Here is an 18,081-nt window from a genome sequence, read left to right on the forward strand (position 1 = left end):
GAAGTTCAGCAATAAGGCCTTGGTCACCTCTGCTCTCCTATCAGTTCCTCTTTCCCCCTAATCTTTCTCCTACCATCGACCTCCAACACAACATCAGTGACCTTTAATTACAGTTACACATTTTACACCATTTCAAGTTCAATATTAAAATCACATTTACAACCTTTTAGTTTCTCTGATTTAGCATTCACTTATAATATTATAATAAGCATTACTTATTAGTTACTCTTATTATTATCATAATGTGAGTTATTACAGACATTTCTGAAAAGAAACCTAGAATAATCCATTATTCCAATTATTTGATACCAAGTTACAGTTACTTCTTTCACCTTTAAGTACTTCCATAAGTATAAGAGTAAGTGTAAATATTCTTATAATCAAACCAACATCAACCATTGGTTAAACCAATATTAATTATTGGTTTAATCATAAGTTATCATTATTAATTCAAGTATTTTACTCTGGGTTTTATCCAATTACTCAAAATGTTTAGATTTTATTCTTTAAACCTTTAATGCCTTGAAATGAGCACTCTGAACTATTTTTATTCACTGCAGGCTGGAAAGTTCCCCTTTCTTCAGGAAACCTGCTCTTCCTGTTCCATGACTCTCTTTCTGCCTGACTATGATTTTTTATGATTAAATAGAAAAAGTAGATTTAAAGCAAAGTTTGCAGGACACAGTAACAACACACACAACCAGATTAATTTCATTACCGTCTGACTCTACTGTTGGGTCTTGATGTCACCTGTGTAATTAGTTTTAAAGGTAACTTTATTCATTGTTATTATTAAACTAAAATCTCCACCATGGGGAAGTGGGATGAGCTCGACTTTTCTCGACACATGTTAGACAGGCTTTAAACTCCACACAGACTCTTTGCTCTGGATCATGGCTTGGAAAATTTTCTAACAACAAAGCAGAAAGCTGAAACTGTAGTCACTCTGTTTTCATTATAAATATTATGAAATCAAGCTTAAAATGAACAAATAAATGGAATTAATTTGTTTGTGTTAGAAGATCTGATAAATTCTTGCTTACAAAATACAGTCCCAGTTTAAACTTAGAAACAAACATTAATGTTAAATGGAGTTCTGCTAGTTGTTTGCAGAAATCTTCAGTTATCTGTCATCCTGACAGCCGACATGTTGAACAGTTCAGAATATGTGGATATGGAGTCGTTTTCCTCAGAAGAACTTTATCTATGATTGGAAATTCTGACTCAGTGACACATTTAACAAGTCAGACTTTTAACACAGATTCCCTAACACAACAGTATGCTGGTCAGTGATTCATAACTAGATTTGTAAATAAATCATTGTACAGAAATAATCTAATTTATGTTTTAATTGGAGGTCTGATGGGAAGAACAATCCCAAGAACAAAACTCAGATAAGCCTAGACAGGAATGCTGGAGCCTGCAGCTAGTTTCCTCTGCCACTTGGAGGAATTTCCCCAAGCAGGAAGGAAAGGGAAGAGTCTAAATAAGGGCATGGGGCAGAGTCAAGGGCTGGGAATGCTCTGCGTCAGAAGTGGGATAGGCTGTTGACCTGCCTATAAAAGCTGCTGACGATGGAAGAGCTAAGACATTGAACCACTAGCTATACTCTGAACAGACTGAACCAGATCCAGAATTATGCTGTTACAGCCAGTCTGGAGCTTCCTGCTAGGACACTCGTCTCTCCTGCACTCCCCCTTCTTCCCAGTCTTCTTCTCCCTGACTGTGTACCTGATCTTCTGCCTGCCATTCCTGCTGCTGGACCTGCTCTCCTCCAGGTGGAGCTTGGTGCACAGGTACAAGTTACAGCCTCAGAGCTCCATCAACTGGACCACAGCGCAAAGCTGCCTGGCTCTGACCCTCTATAACCACCTGATCTTCATCTTCCCCCTCACTGTGCTCAACTGGTACCTCCGACCAGTGCTGTTGCCCCAGGAGGCTCCACCCCTACCTCAAATGGTAGCTCAGGTCCTGGCCTGCCTGCTCCTTTTTGACTTTCAGAGCTTCATCTGGCACCTGCTCCACCACAAGGTGCCCTGGTTATATCGCACCTTTCACAAGGTTGGTTCAGAGTTTAAGGTTTTATCATGTTCTGTAGCTTTTATTGATCTTTCTGAAAGTTTTTCTCCCTATGCTCACCTTTCTTCCTTCTTCTGCAGCTGCACCACACCTACACCTCCACCTCGGCACTGACTGCAGAGTACTCCGGGGTCTGGGAGACACTGAGTTTGGGCCTGTTTGCTGCTGCCAACCCTTTGTTGCTGGGCTGCCATCCCCTCACAGAGATGCTCTTCTTCATTGTGAACATTTGGCTGTCGGTGGAGGACCACTGTGGTTATGATTTGCCCTGGGCTACACACCGTCTGATCCCTTTCGGCCTGTATGGCGGTGCACGCCACCATGACCTCCACCACATCAAGTCGAAATACAACTATGCACCTTACTTCACACATTGGGACCGTTTGACTGGGACGCTGTACACATAGGACTGAGCTGTGGGGACGAAGTGTTCCTGAATGCAACTCAGCTTAGACTGCTGCAAGATGTCCAGACACCGATATTCATGAAGTGATCAAGACTGTAAACTGATGGGCCAGTACAGAAGCTCTCTTTTTTTTTAGCTGCAATACTTATATTTATTGATGTATTTATTACCAGTCAAAGCTTTGAGCCGGACTTAAAGCTTCCAGTAGTGTGTGGAAAGTCTGTCAGTCTTCATATGGAGCTGCTTCAGGACCCACAATCGGAGTGAAGTTCTGATCCAGGTTCTGTTTCTTTAAAGACTTTTGTTTTAGTTTAAAGTTGATCTTGAAACAGTCAGAAAATGTTTTATATTGAACAGTTTAACCTGCACAGTGTGTGTAGTTTTATACACACCTCCTCGTCCCTAGAGGAAAGTGAAAGGAATATGAACAGAAAGCAAGAATAAGCTGAGCGGGAAGCTGCTGGGCAGGAAGAGGAAGGAGATGACAAAACATGATAAATTAAGCGGAGGAGGATGAGGAATATTATATAAGAATTTATTGGAAGGAAATAGTGTTTGAAGGAAATTGTGAAATCTACTGTGAAAAATGTAAAAGTAATAATGCACTGAGAAAAGAAATCAAATAAATATTTCAAGGAGTAACAATTCCTGTTGTAAACTGTTTTTTCTATGTTTGTTCTTAAAGCTACCACTTCCTTTTCTACATTAATGTATTACTTGACCAGCTAGTTTTCCAGAAGGGGAAAACATTCTGGAAGATTTATTCCGATTCTGCTAACTGAATCTCTTTGACAGCTACTGATCATATTATTGACCAATTGTAGCTGAGTACGTGCTATTGATCACTTAATTCAGATCAGATGTTGTTGATCACATTGTTTGTAATATATTAATGATCTCATGTTACATTCCAGATCCAGATGTCAGACCTGAGTAAACTATGCAGATGATTCACCGAGTTCTGAACATCCTCCCTACCATCACCCCCACTCTACCCTTGTCTCTTCAGAAAGATTGGATCAAAATTGGGATAAGGAACTATTTTATAGTTGTTCCTTTGGAACATATGATCCATTAAAGTGGGTCTGTAATTTTTATTAAGCAAAACGTTTTTTTACGTATTTGTTGAAACAGTGACTATGTTATGACAGTATTATCATACTGTTGTATTTATACAGATAATCTGTGAAAAAACCAAGCTCCTCTGCCTTCTCCCAGTGCTCCCAGTACTAACTACAGAAATACATAGCTCAGTTAGAAGCAACCAATCAGAGCCAGGAGAAGGGATTTAGCATTGTCAGTCACCTTTGTGTGTATGCTGTTCATATCGTCCCCCTTTCTCTCTACTATGCTACAGCTGGTTCATCACAGCAGTCTGCCAAGATTGCTCAGGCTAGTTAGCATCACCACCAATGACAGCAATTTTCCTGTGAAAAAACTCTGCCAATATTAGTACCTTTAGCTGTGCATATACAAGTTGATTGACAGCGTTCAGATCCCCCTCCTGGCTCTGATTGGGTATTTTTGGTTGGGAGCAATGCATTTCTTTAGACAGGAATAGTAGCTCAGGGAGGAGGTGGAGGAGATCCATCTTTTCACAGACTATGTGTTTCATATTATACTGTCAGGAGATAGTGACAGTTTTAGCAAATATGTAAAAAACATATATGTTTTGTCTTTATAAAAGTTGCATACCCCAGCTTTAAAATACTGAAGCATAGATATACACTACATCAGAATAAACAAGTAAAAGCAAAAAAATTGGCTTTATTTAAGCTTCTGATCTCTGGGGGAGAAACATGTTTTGTTTTTGTAGCAAAAACCAAGCTTCACCCTTAAATTGGAGACTTCTTTTTCACATGAACTTTAAAAGAAATCTCCCCATCAATAATAATTCCCAGATACTGAAACTGGTGTCTTGATTGAGAGTTTTAGCTTGGACAGTTCTGATTAATGGGATGTTCTCTGAGGAAACATTTGAAAAATGCATATTTTGTTTGCTTAGTTTCAGCAAACAAATACTATTGTTGTTATATGATACTATTTGAAATAAGGCTAACACAGGAAAATTTGGAAAAAGTGAAGTGTTAGTACTTTCCACTTTATATTCATTTTGATAGTCAAAGTGTAACTAACCCCTGAATCCACTTTTTTGCTGATAAACTGTTGAACTGGGCTGGCCCAAGACTCCATGTATTAATATAGGATACATTTATCGGTGCCTATGTCCTTAACTTTCTGGGATTGGTGATCGGCCAATATTTAGATGAGAAGCCAGTCATATCCAATAATCTTATCTATCTCAGGTTTATAAACTAGCCACGATCCTCTGTTGCTCTCCAGTGAGAGGTTTGACTGATAGACCAGACCACCAGGTCAGGTCTGAATGTTTGCAGTTAACAATAGCCACTGTTGTCAACTCAGCAACTTTTTTGCTATATTTAGCAACACTTCAGATATAAAAAATTGGTATCAGCCAAAATCAAAATCAGCAGGCCAGGTTTTTTAAAACTGAAAACTGCAATCGGTGCACCCCAATTTAAGATGGAATACATACACACATTTTCATGACATTCTTTGATTAAATTAATTTCTCTTAGGTGTAATTAAATTAGCTAAAATTTTAATTTATACCAGGAGTCTTTCTCACCAGAGAATGTGGACCAGACCTAGTGAAGGCTGAGAATGTGAATTAATGCTGAAACTAAGCAATTAGTTTTAATTGGAGAAGTTTCACATAATTTATAAGTAGATGTAAAAATGTCTTGTTTTAGCCACATAAATGATTATGCTCAGCAGTAAACAACATATCACCAACTACAGCTTAGAATAGCTCATTGATATATTAATGTAGTAGTCATGTAGCCTGATGTAAAAACATTTTGCTAGCCAATGTCAAACATTGAGAAATTTTAATTATCAAATGTTATCAAACACACCATTATGAAGCCAAAAAATCCTCAGAAACATACAGAGCCAACCAGGAGAATCAACTCATTTAAAGTTAAGACTTTCACACAAATACAAACATTGTAGCATAAATGTTTGGTTGTTGAACTAGACAGTTCAAGATCGCTATCAAGCTAACCAAAGAGAAAGTTTTCAACATTTGTGCAGCTGATTTCAGTTCTCAAAAATGAAATATGCTATGGAAGAATGAAAAATACTTCCTCGCTCCAGAATTCAAAGCATGGTACACAGCAAATCCAGGAGGCCCAGATTAACACTGTCAGATTTGATTAACAATTTTAAAGTGTCTATATGGGTCCACACCAAACAGTGTTAATTTAACTCTTTTTGGAGAGTTGGTACCTTAACTCTAATAAATTGTCAAATATCAAATCTGCTGGAGTTAATCATTTAACACTTACTAGCACTAATTCAGTGTTAGATTTTATTATTAACTCTCACAGAGTGTTTTTTTAACTTCATAAGAGTTATTTTTAATTAATATTAAATAGGTATTTTATTGTTTGAACTTTTAAAAATTCTTTGGAAAATAAACATTTAATAAAGAGGCAATGATTTTCTCAAATGCATTTATTTAAAAATATGCACCATAATTACAAAACATATTACAACATGGAATAATGTGCATGTTTCACATGTCACTTTCATTCACATATTGCTTTTTAAAAGGTCTGACATCAGCAGTGCAATACAAAATGCAGTATGCTTAATACATTTTTCTTCAATATTATATGCATAAAATTGTTCAAAGTACAAGGTGGAGAAAGTAAAGCCTGTATCAATGCATGCAGTTCTTGTAATATTTGATGGAGTACATTTTATTTTAACAGGTAGATTGACAGATATGTACATTACATAACAGACCAACCTGATATTCAGATCCATCATTTCTTATCCAGTTTCTGTTTCTGTTAATAAGAGTCAGTTCCTCTCTGCACTCCACCAGAGAGATGTCCATCACTAACAGATTGTCTTCAGGTTGTTGGGCTGTTTGTGAAGTTTGGCCGGAGACACCAACATGCTCCTCTACTGCATCGGACCGTCTTCAGTCTGAGTAGGACAGCCAATGTCGGTCTCTGGATCATAACAAACAAAAACCATAACAATGAGAAATGGAGCGAAGGAATACATTTTTACTACAACTCTAACAACAAACCTCCATTACAGAAATGTAGGGTTTCAGAGATATTAACACTTACATAATCATTTTTGGAGCTTGAATCTTCGAAGAATCCATGGAGGGATCAGGAGGGGGAGGTTAGGCTGGATATTCATCCTCAACCAAACTGGTTCTAATATATACAAAAAGGCAATAAAAGGATTAAAACATGCTGCAAAGCATATGTAAGAAGACACAACAGTGAGATTAATGCTCTCAAAGTAAAAAAAAGTATATTACATTTTTTCAAAGGAAAAAAATCGATCAGAAAAGTTGATAAATCTGACCAATATGCATGTAAACGTTCATTATAATGAAAAACATACTCCAGATTATTACGGATCTGTTCAAGTTAGCTAATAATTTGATTAAATCTTCACCGGCTCGATATTTTTCCAACCCTTATACTCCGCTAACATTCGGCATGCTAAGCTAAATATGCTAACGCCGAGCCGCAGTGTTGTGGTACTCGAGATCGGTCTTGGTCTCGAGTCCGGTCTTAAGACCGTTTTCTGATGGTCTCGGTCTCGTCTCGGACTCGACCGCATTTGGTCTCGGTCTTGTCTCGGTCTCGGGCTCTGAGGACTCGGCATTTTATTTCAAGACCAGTCGAGACCGCAGCTGTGAAAATATCATTAAACGTGCAGCATACTGTCCAGTTTATTTGTTAACATCTTTGTTTTCAGTGGATGCAAAACGCACCAATTAAAATCCAAGCAACTACGTGTTTCTCCCCCTCTCCCTCCCCTCCCCGCCTTTCACTCGCGCGCGGCGCTACTCCCTCCTCCCTCCTCCCCACCTTTCACTCGCACGCGGCGCTCCAGGACATGCAGTGGTTTTCTCTCAGCGGCAGAAAATGTTTGTCTAATCGTCAGTAATATAATAGCGCTGCATAAATAGTAAGAAAAACGATGGCCAGAGCTAACTCAGCAGCGCTTCGCTTTCACAGACGGTGGGGACAACGTCTAACTATTTTCGTCACTTAGAAAAGTAGCTCAAAGAAGGTAAGCTACGTTAACGTGATGTTAGCAAAGCTAGCTGTACAGAGACACATAAGCATTGTGATGAAAAAAAGTCACTCACTGCCTGAATTATTGTGCGGAGGTGTAGACTGACTTGTCGCATATATAGGACAACGCTATGTCCAAAAGTCTGGAATATAGTGATGTGACATTCAGAAACAGTCGATTCTTCTCCACGGCTCTTTATTTATTAGATAGGACTGGAGTGTCACTCACTGAGAGCCGTTGTTCTATCAGATTACCATACACTGTCAGAATAGCATACGTGCAGTGAGTACCATGCTTGCGCATGTTCGACCGTCAGAGGAGTTGTCAGTTCACCATATGCAGCAAGTTATGACGAAAATAAGTCATTAAATTGTTTTCAATGATAACTATATAGATATACATGTGTTGTCATGGTTGCAAAGTGTATTTAAAGCAGGTCTGGCTGCAGCTGGAGTCAGCTACAACACACGCCCGTGTAAAACTCACTTAACCGCTAAGTCAGGATGCCATACAACTGTTAATAACAGATCTACGTCATGATTCTATGTTCCTAGCATACATGCAGTGAGTACCGTGCTAGCGCATGCGCCTTAAGAAGTCCGACCGTCAGTGGAGTTGTCAGTTCAGCATATGCAACAAGTTATGACGAAAATAAGTCATTAAATTGTTTATAATATGACATAAAATGATAACTAGATAGATATACATGCGTTGTCGTGGTTTCAAAGTGTATTTAAACTAGGTCTGGCTGCAGCTGGATGCCATACAACTGTTAATAACCAAGTGTATGATGATCTACGTCATGATTCTATGTTGCTGATTAAATAAAATCATATGGTAATGACAGCGTATGTATGTCTGAGCTAAGCGTACGACTATCTGACAACGTATGCTGATCTGACACAACACCGTGAGTTCGTGCTAAGCGTATGACGATCTGACCTGACAGAACACCCGTTCTTTGTTCTAGTAATGCTCTGTGTACACTGCATCATTATTTAATTATGTACGTTGATATTTAAATTAACAAATAACTAAAACATAAGAACGAAAGAGCACGAAGAGCATGCACATTGCTCTTTGTTTTTGTTCAAAGTGGCAACTGTAATGTCTGCCATGGTGTCAGACTACCTGGCTTCATGTACTGGGATAGAGAGTGAAAACAGTCACGATGAGCGCCTTCTGTTTGGTTACTTCTTGCTTGTTGCTCCTTGGTCAGTGTTCATAGTTGAGCGTTATTTACCGTCAGGGCATTGCCTCAATTGCTATGTTTAATGGTGCAACAGTGGTGGATTCTTATATGAGCAATATGGGCAAATTCCCAGGGTGTTATGTTTTTAGGGATGGCACGAGACCATCACACATTGTAACACAGAAATGGAATATTTAATATTGGTAAAATGTATTAAGTATTTAATATCTAGGTGTTTTTATGGGAATATGGATCTTTCAGATTATTCTGAGAAGCAATTTCGATCATATTTTACATTTTATTGTGTCATGTAGCACGGCCGCTGGTCTTGGTCTTGACTCGGTCTCGACTTTCCTCGGTCTTGGTCTTGACTTGGTCTCGGACCCTAAAAGTCTTGGTCTTGTCTCGGTCTCGATACACTCTGGTCTTGGTCTTGTCTTGGTCTCGGGTTAGGTGGTCTTGAACACAACACTGCCGAGCCGTGTGGCGAACGTGACGTCTGTCATACAGGTTGAGCTCAACTCAAAATAATAGTTATAAACCATCTCAGAAAAAACGACTTACCGAGTGCAGTAAATAACTCAGACATGTGGAGAGTAAATAGTCCTGAAATGATTTGGCTTCTGTCGCTTCGCTTCGGTGGGAACCTGTGATTCTGGGGCGGAGGCAGTGAATGAACTGCTTCAGTGTTAGAGCCGCTGGTGGAGTTCAGAGTTCAAAAGTCAAGAGTTATTGGTTCCATTTTAACACCTCTAGATTTGATATGGAAACATTTTGTTTTAACACTGGATTTTAACTACAATTAATATACACCGCAGACTTACATAAACAGAATGTGACTCTATTAGAGTAAAATTAACTCTGCTTTTGCAAAAAGTCTACCAACACCAAAACATTTAACACTTTTGAATTTGCTGTTGTTGCTATGTAATCTGTGTTCATGATTTGTGGATTAGAATCACTTCATTATGGAATTTCCCAAGAAGTCCTCATCTTCTAATGATAACACTAATGATTTCCCAGTTTAGCCCAGACCATGATGTGTTTCCTGCTGAGAATTTACGCAAAGCGGGAGGAAGGAAGCTGTGCAAGGAGGGGGTCTGTTTCTGTCTGATATGATGCAGTCATCATTACAATAATAAACTGTAGGAAGTTCGATGTTTGGTTTCAGAATGAGAGTCTGACCAGTCCAGTTTGGATTTCAAGTCTGGAACAGATTAAACTGATAAGGCTCTTCATAAAATAATCTGTTCTGACTCATTTAGCCTCTATGTCTGAATCTTTCCACAGAGACATTAAGGGTGCATTCACACCAGGCCTTTTTAGTCCACCTTAATTGAACTTTCCCTTGTTTACCTGAAAAGTCTGATTCATTTGGGAAAGAGTGAATGCACAATCAAACTTTGATGATAAAAAGCAAACTCTGGTCTGCCTAAAAACCTTGGTCTCAGTTTAACTAAAATGAACTCTGGCACAATTCAAAAGTGCATGAGGATGCCAACAGACCAGAGACCGCTCTAAAAGCAGAATACTTTCTGGGTAAATACAACCAAAACAAAACAACGTGTGAGTATAACACTAGAGGGAGAAATAAATATATTTTCTTTGAAGTTATTGTCTAAATAGAACAGATGAGAACAATTTGATGAATTTGAAACAAAGTATCAGAATTATCAGAAGCCGAAGGGAAAGAAGTATTTATATGTATTAGTGAGCAGTTACAAAGCAAGCTGTCATGGGGCCCAGGGACATAATAACCGGGGGGGAAAAATCAACTCAAAACAAGGATGCACTTTTAAGTTAATTTCACAAATTAATAATAAAATGTAATAAAACAAAAAAAATTACAGGTTGTAGATTATTGCATTCTAAAAAGTGTATTTGGGCTGTAGTTCATGTTAGACTTATTCACGTAACTTTTTCAGTTTAGTGACGACTTTTTCATATTCACCTAATTTAAAAGTTACAAATCTCTAACTTAAAGGAACTTTTTACTTTGACTTTACTTAAAACAGTCGAGTTCAACATCAGTTTCATATCCTACGTCAGCTTCGCCAGAGACACTGAAAAAAGAAAATAGTTGAACCTGTCATGTTTGTTTTAAGACAGTGGTTCTTAACCTTTTTTGAGGTACCGAACTCACCAGTTTCATATGCGGATTCACTGAACCTTTCTGCAGTGATAAAAATATGATTTTTTCCCCCCCCAAATTCAAGACATAGGGATGACCCAACTACAGTCTAGTTGGGTCACCCCAAGATCACCAAGTCTTCTTAAAAGGTAGAGTCTCTAGAACAGTTCTTCAAAATATAGTCAGTGTTTTCAGCAAAGTTGAGCTGACTGTCCAGGAACGACCCAAATTTGCCACAGTTTCAACAGGTTGGCCATCGAGAGAAACTGGAACCACTTTAAGGTCTTATTTAGATCATTTAATTAGCTCTACATTCTTAAGAGAATGAAAAATTTATAATAAAGACTTTGCAGTATTCTGATTTAGTAATTTAGTAATATTAGTTGTGTTACCACCCCCACGCCACTAGAGGGAGTACCAACCCCGAAAGGATGCGACTAAGGAGCAGATTTAGCTACAGAATGGACTCTTTGCACCTCAGCTTCCGCGTTTGGGGAAAAGCGGCTCGATTGTTTCCGATCTATTGAAAATGGCCTTTTACTTTAGGTGCTTGCAGTGCTTGGCCAAGGTTTGTACATCGATCCGAAGCCCCAACAAGTCAGCTGGAGAAAGGTTTTAAGATGTTCGCCTCGTTATACATTTAGTGATACGTAGGTGAGTTTTACTTAAACTTTGTGGCTAACATTAACGTTAGCTTATGCTAGTAGGCAATATTCTCGGACATTGTTCTTGTAAAAATGTGCTATTTAAGTATCTAAACATTCTAACGGACAATGTTTTACCTAATTTTCAAGTATATTGTGTGTGTTTATTGTCGTTAGTGTCAGAGACTAACGGGGAGGTTACGGTTCGGGCTTTTTACTTCCGAAGCACAACGAAGCACAACAAGCCTCATAGCTTGACAGTAGCGCAGCTCTGGTGTCAGAGATCTGGTTCGGCTGTTCAGGTTCAAAGTTGCTGCTTTTAGAAAAATATGACCGTGTTATGTCTCTGTTATTTCATTTTATTAACTTAACGTGTTTCTTGCGAAGAGCTCCAATAGGACGGTGTTTACAGCAGTATGTACAGGCGGATCGGTTGCTCGGCTGTCTGGCTCTGGTCTGCTCTCTCGTTCCCATACACTCGCTCTTTCAGGCTTAATACAGAAGTGATTCCATGGAAATAACTCAGGGAGGCTCCTTTATTTATCATCCGTATCCCTGGTATTTTTAGGCTGATCCGGAGTGAAGTGAAGGCTGCAAACTTTGTGTGGTGCAGCGTTAGCTTTAACTGGTAGTGGCAAATATTTACAAGCCACCATCTTCTTAATTCAGGATCGCTTGGAAATTAATGAAAATTTAAAAGCCCATTATATTAGGAAGACAACAACGTTTATAGTATTGCGTTTTTTGCATCTTAAATACGACTTAGTCTTTTCTACCAGTCATGGTGACCTCAAAGTGGAAACAAGTGAGCGGCATTAGCTCCTGGAGATGTGACGTCAACGCCGTAGGTGCAAAGAGCCCATTTGGTAAAAACGGTGAGCTTTGCTGAAGTACTTAAAGACCAGTTCAAATCTATGCTGAGTGGAACTCCTTCAATCAGTGCTCCTCCGCAGCACTGATTGGCTAAGCAATGTAACTTGATCCTCTGCAGCAAGTGATGGCAAAGCGGGGCATCATCACGACTTTACACAAGTGTCTCTTTACCTCCGCGGCAGAGGCTCCGCTGAACCCCTGAGCAGTGGCGCAACTGCACATTATTCAGGTGGATGCGAAAACATAAATCGCCCCCCCCCCCCCCACCCCCAAGGAAGGAACGTCAGCGTAGAAAACATACGCTCGCTCCAACCCCCTCCTCGCGCTAGATTTACCTCATTATGCGCGTTAGGTGAAGGAGCGTAAGGCACGCTGAACTGTATGGGAAAACATAATCGGCCCCCTCCAGACGGGGTTTTGGCGCCCCCTCTGCGTTGCATACGCTGCATACCCACTTTTTGCGCCACTGCCCCTGAGACCGACTCATCGAACCCCTGGGGTTCGATTGAACCCAGGTTAAGAACCACTGGTTTAAGATTTCGAACCCACATGCAGAACGCCAGTCAGGAAAAGAGAAATCAGTTTTAAAAGGTTTATTGACAAGCAGGTAAGTCAACGGCAGGGTCTCAGATAAATAGTGGATCGCTGGAACGTCGGGGCACTGGAGCAAACAGACCTGGTGGTGAGTTTGAGGTCGTGGTAAATTACAGATATTAACTTGAAAGTTGTTCTGCTTACTCTTAGGATAAACGGAGCTGCCAGGGAGTTGGATACTGATGGTCTGGGTCTTTTGAGTCTTGTTGGAGTTCTCACCGGACACATAGTCAAGGTAGGGGTTGCCCAGAGGGAGGACTGGTGAAGGGAGTCGTCAGGTAGGGGCGGACAGGTACGTCTGACTTGAAGGCGTCACAAGGAGCGAACGGACTGCTAGCTGGAGCACACAGGTACTGAAGTCTTTCAACGGAGGCAGGGGAGCATTGACTTGGGCACCAATGGATATAGAGCCACGGTGTCGCAAGGGAACTCTGAGTCACAGCCAGGCTTGGAGTCATGGGATCATCTGAAAAGGGTCCAAAGAACAAGGAAAGGTTACTTCTAGTATTCAAGGGAAAGCACACAAAAATACGCAGGAAGGCTCAGAGCTATTATCATTGGCTAACACTCGGGCGTCGGTGTGCTGGCAGTCGGCATCTCTTAACGCCCTGCTGGCGAGCTGATTGATCACCTGTGTGAACGGTGACGTCAGCACTTCCAGTCCTCCTGAGCTCGTCTGCATGGCTCCATCTGCTGGTCGATGGTAGGAACGACGGAACAAGAGGAAAAGACCAAAACCCAAAAGGACCCAGATACTAACAGAACCAACTTAATTGAATTGCGTCAGTTGGTAAAAAGTAATTCAGCTTACTTTATTGTTTGTCCAAATCAATTTATTATGTTCATTCAATTCATTAAGATTTTTTAAAAACTCAATAATTCAATAAGTGTGTTTTACATGACAAATTTAAGTCACTCTTTCTTAAATCATTTATTTTTTTCTAATTAATAATTCAAATCTTTTCGACTTAATTCTACAGAAAGTCAGCACAAACTTAAGTTGTTCCAAACTAAAAAAAACTAAAATATCCAAAATTACATTATCAGTCACATTGTACTTAAAATTAGAATTTAAACATTTTAAACATGTTATTTTAGTTTTCCAAATATCTTGTACTCACCGCCAGGGGCGCCACCAGCAATCGTGGGCCCCCTGACAAAAAATGTGTTTGCCCCCCTCACCCCCCCCACAGCTACTGTTACAATTTTTTGAGTCTTTTTGACCCATAAAAAGCGTCACAATTTTAAAGACTTGCATCTGCCTTGCTTTCTTTGGTTCAATACTGATAAATTAGTACAATATTTACTGCTCTTGAATTTAACATCCAACAGTATGCAAGTTGGTTGCTTAACTTTTTTCTATTAGTTTTAACTTACTGAAATGTCTCTCTCCATGAACAACAGGCAAAAGCAACTTGCAACTACACATAAAGCAATCCAGACTTCTCAAAAATGCTATGTAGTTGCATTTTATTCAAGCTGCAGTACATAACTTTAATAAAAAATATGTTTTCTCCATATTTGTTAAAGCTGTTGCCATGTTGTAGCAGTTTGTTATGAAACAGATAATCTGTGAAAACAATCAATCTCCGCCATCTCCTTCCTGAATTACGATTACTGGTTAAAGTAATGCACCGTTCTGACCAAAACAACCAATCAGAACCAGTAGGACGCACTTAGCACTGTTCATTCACTCACTGCTAAATGTGCTAATGGTGGCGAAACAACTTATTACAAGAAACAGCTTATCTGCCATCATTGGTAGCTATGCTAACTAATCTGAGCATTCACAGTTTCAATCTGCACAGCTCTGTGCTATACTAGCTGCAGTATGGCACAAAGCGAGAAGATTGTGATTGACAGCACTAAAACTCTCCTGCCACTGACTGGTTGTTTCTGGCAAATCTATTTCCTCTCCGAAAGCAGAGGAAATAGATTTTTCACAGATGACCTCTCATACCATACTGTCACAACATAATGACAGTTTTTAAAATTATGTGAAAAAAAATATTTATATAAAAGTTACATACTGCAACTTTAATTTCACTCAGGAGAGGACGGGTCAGGAGGGACGTTGGTTAGAGCTGCTGCTGACTGACTCATCTGTTAAGTGGTAAAAGGTACAGGGACAAGTTAAATATATGAATATGTTGGTAATATTTTTCCTTAATTCACTAAATGCTAGTGAAATGGAGGCAAACAGTAGTCTGTAGCTACACTAACTATGCTAAATGGTTGGTAATCTCACAGTCTACTCACCTCTCTTGGAGAAAAACTGCCCAAATAGCACACGATGTAAAATCAACGTTGAATTATAGTCAGAATGGTTGATTTTTGGTTTAAGTCGAAAACTGACGGTGGATCAATCATCCAATTCTAGCTGTTGAAACTGTGTCATTGAATCAATGTTTTGTGGTTGAAATCTAATGAATGAAATGCCAATGTCTGATCAATGTTGAATCAATGTATGCTGTTTTGTCACACCCCTTCCCATCTTCTCCTCATTGGAGCTCTGGGTGAGAGCATTTTATTACTGAAGGAGGGTTATCACATTTTTAAAAGCACTGTAGAATATAGTGGGTGCTGATTCCTTTCTGTACATTTTCTTACTTGTTCATAAAAATTCTTACTTACTGTTTGTGTGTGATATATTGACACAAAAACAACTTACTACAAGGAGTGGAGCGATCCACCCCAACTATTTACATGAGTGAGATGTCCCAACCACACAGCCACTTCACTGTTCGCTTGTTTGCAAAAGACTTTAATTCAATGTTGAATTGCCATCATGTGCAATCTGGGTACAGAACAAAATCCCAACTCAATGTTGTCAACACATAGTGCTTAAGTTAAAACTTGATTAACCCTCACCTAAAATTAAAGTTCTAATTAAAAGTAATTAAGTAAAGATCTATTATTATTACTTGGGTGTAGGTAGGCTAGGTATATGTAGAAATAACTGAAAATACTGTTTCTTTGGCAGTAAATAGTTTTACATTATTTCAGATTTTGCTGTTGACATAGATGACCTGTGGACCATGGTGTGAGCGGTCCAGTCAGCTCAGAGTTGTTGGGAACCGGGGTGGTGCACTGGGTTTTGCTGCTGTTTTCCCCTTTTCACCACCAGAGGGCACCTAGTTCTTGGATTACCTGCACACCTGCAAATTGTCAGATCTTCTGGAGGAGTATATGAGGAGCAAACGGCCAACACTTCTTTGCCAGAGTGTTAGCCAATGTTTGGTACATCAGGCCTCCGTGTTATCTTTCTGTGTTTTCCTCATTGAGTACCTCCAAGTAATATCTCTGCGTGTCTCCTCTTCAGGTGATATCTCATGACACCATGGATGTTACCCACTGGTTGCCCGAGCTCCTGGCTTTCTCTGTGTATTGCTTCCCTTGTGACGCCGTGGATGTTACCCACTGGTTGCCCGAATTCCACTGACACCTCCGCAGTTAACCAAACCTTCCTGGATTTCTCAGTTGGCTGTCTCCCTCGCTCCTCTCCGCCGGAAACTTGAAATTTACCTGCCGGCCCTACACCGCTGTCCACCCGTCGGCCTAAGCAGCAAGCCCTCCATCGTGACCACTACCTGGTAACCTCAGTGAACCCTTCCTGGGATCAAATGCACCTCCAACACAAGTAAGACCAGTCCATTTGTTTCGAAACTGCCTTTTTCTACAACCCTCAAACTCACCACCTCCTCTCTCCTACTCCAGTGATCCACTGACCCTGATTGCCGTCATCCCCAGGAGCCACTGTTCTGATTATTGTTCTGTTTCTTACAATAAACCATTTAACTGATTTCTGTTCTCCGCCTGGTGTTTCTGCATGTGGGTTAGAAAACTAGAACCCATCATGACAAGAGTGACCAGCAGACTTGATGTTTCTATGGTGACAAACTGAAACATTAGGGCCTCATTTTGACTTTGCCACATCAAGAATGAACTATATTTATTCTTTCAGAACACTAACTGGATCAGCTGAGTTGTTCAGAAAGCTAAAGTCGGCAGCATGTACAGCATTGTTAAAGCCCTGAGTACCGTTTTCAGGCATAGCCTGTCAGGCAGAGCTGTATGGGGTCTAATGCAACTGCAACTAGCCTGTTAATTTGAGGTAAAACCATGAACACAAAAGGGAAACCTGTAGACTGACTATGATCTTCAGTTATGAATTTGACTGTTCTTGTGTCTCATGGATGCGAAGTCTGAACAGATTAGCTGCAGGTTACTGAGCTTTTCAGAGGATCAAAAATTGAAGAGTAAAAAACAAAACACAGTATTTTCAAAAGGTTTTGGTGTTTTTCTAACATCACTATAGGGAAAATCCCATCTGTTGTGTTTAAAACACGAGTAAAAAAAATATTTCACAGCAGATTCAGAAAATATATGTTAATATAAAGTTCATAGGGTTGCAGTATAATTTATACTGTACGTGTCAATGTGAAGGGACTCAATCTTCTGATGACTTCTGATGTGTTTTTAGGTACAGAAAACCCAGTCTACTGCATCACATACAAGAAGCAGAAAAACAGATGTGCCACTGTGAGAGCAGCCGATAGGTTCACACAAACGCTGAGACAATGAGTTTACAGCTTCCTCTTTAGCACAAAAGCATGGCAGTAAACAGAAGGGCAGTGCTTTCCTTCTGTCATCTGAGGTCCAACAGGTTGAGCTTGTAGTCCCTGACCACCACGTGCTTACAGACCTGAGAAGACCAGAGGGGCTAGAGTTATGAAAGGCAGCAGGTGAGTCAAACTCCATTAAATCTAATTAAATTAAAACAGATTTGAAAATGTGCACGGATATAAATTCATCCATCCATTTTCTTCCACTTATCTGGGATAGGCTTACAAATGTCACGGCCTAAGTAAGGAGGCTCAGACTTCTCTCTCCCCCACCACTTGGGCCAGCTCCTGTGATGAATCCCAATGCGTTCCCAGGTCAGCCGAGAAACTTAGCCTTTCCAGTGTGTCTTGGAGAGACTAAGACTTCTCTAGGTTTCCTCTAGGTGGGACATGCCTGG

The 18,081-nt window shown here is 39.9% G+C and overlaps 2 protein-coding genes and 3 long non-coding RNA genes across 7 annotated transcripts in view; 3 read left to right on the forward strand and 2 right to left on the reverse strand.

Annotated features, from left to right (window-relative positions):
• LOC148153795 (uncharacterized) overlaps positions 1 to 18,081 on the forward strand; it is a 186,741-nt gene that overhangs the window by 36,641 nt on the left and 132,019 nt on the right. The window lies entirely within an intron of this gene.
• Positions 1,516 to 3,130, forward strand: ch25h (cholesterol 25-hydroxylase). Its single transcript, XM_014975064.2, has 2 exons — positions 1,516 to 2,061; positions 2,160 to 3,130. Exons 1-2 carry the CDS (start codon positions 1,639 to 1,641, stop codon positions 2,484 to 2,486), a joined length of 750 nt encoding a protein of 249 aa, XP_014830550.1. The 5' UTR covers positions 1,516 to 1,638; the 3' UTR covers positions 2,487 to 3,130.
• On the reverse strand, positions 6,011 to 7,063 carry LOC148153797 (uncharacterized). The gene is made up of 2 exons (XR_015761487.1): positions 6,655 to 7,063; positions 6,011 to 6,531 (listed from the first exon to the last, which is right to left on the reverse strand). It is a non-coding gene; the product is annotated as an uncharacterized LOC148153797 (long non-coding RNA).
• Positions 13,126 to 16,860, forward strand: LOC148153798 (uncharacterized). Of its 2 annotated transcripts, none has more exons than XR_015766353.1 (3): positions 13,126 to 13,408; positions 16,381 to 16,698; positions 16,776 to 16,860. It is a non-coding gene; the product is annotated as an uncharacterized LOC148153798 (long non-coding RNA). The 2 variants fall into 2 exon arrangements; XR_015766354.1 differs by having other exon boundaries at positions 13,126 to 13,293.
• The window catches only part of stambpl1 (STAM binding protein-like 1), a 91,131-nt gene continuing 90,027 nt past the window's right edge, over positions 16,978 to 18,081 (reverse strand). For both annotated transcript variants that reach the window (XM_088016463.1, XM_088016462.1), the window contains exon 12: positions 16,978 to 17,763. In XM_088016463.1, coding sequence (XP_087872589.1) covers positions 17,707 to 17,763 — 57 coding nt within the window. In that variant the 3' untranslated portion in view covers positions 16,978 to 17,706. The remainder of the gene's footprint in view (positions 17,764 to 18,081) is intronic.

The sequence above is a fragment of the Poecilia mexicana genome, unplaced genomic scaffold, assembly GCF_051168715.1.
Source record: "Poecilia mexicana isolate PSO_F unplaced genomic scaffold, ASM5116871v1 scaffold_19, whole genome shotgun sequence".
NCBI classification, from domain to species: Eukaryota; Metazoa; Chordata; class Actinopteri; order Cyprinodontiformes; family Poeciliidae; genus Poecilia; species Poecilia mexicana.

What these genes read in the sequence shown, in the direction of transcription:
- ch25h (XM_014975064.2), top strand. Translation starts at nt 1,639, where the DNA reads ATGCTGTTACAGCCAGTCTGGAGCTTCCTGCTAGGACACTCGTCTCTC. An exon ending in TATATCGCACCTTTCACAAG is followed by an intron (nt 2,062 to 2,159) that starts GTTGGTTCAGAG and finishes CTTCTTCTGCAG; the next exon opens with CTGCACCACACCTACACCTC.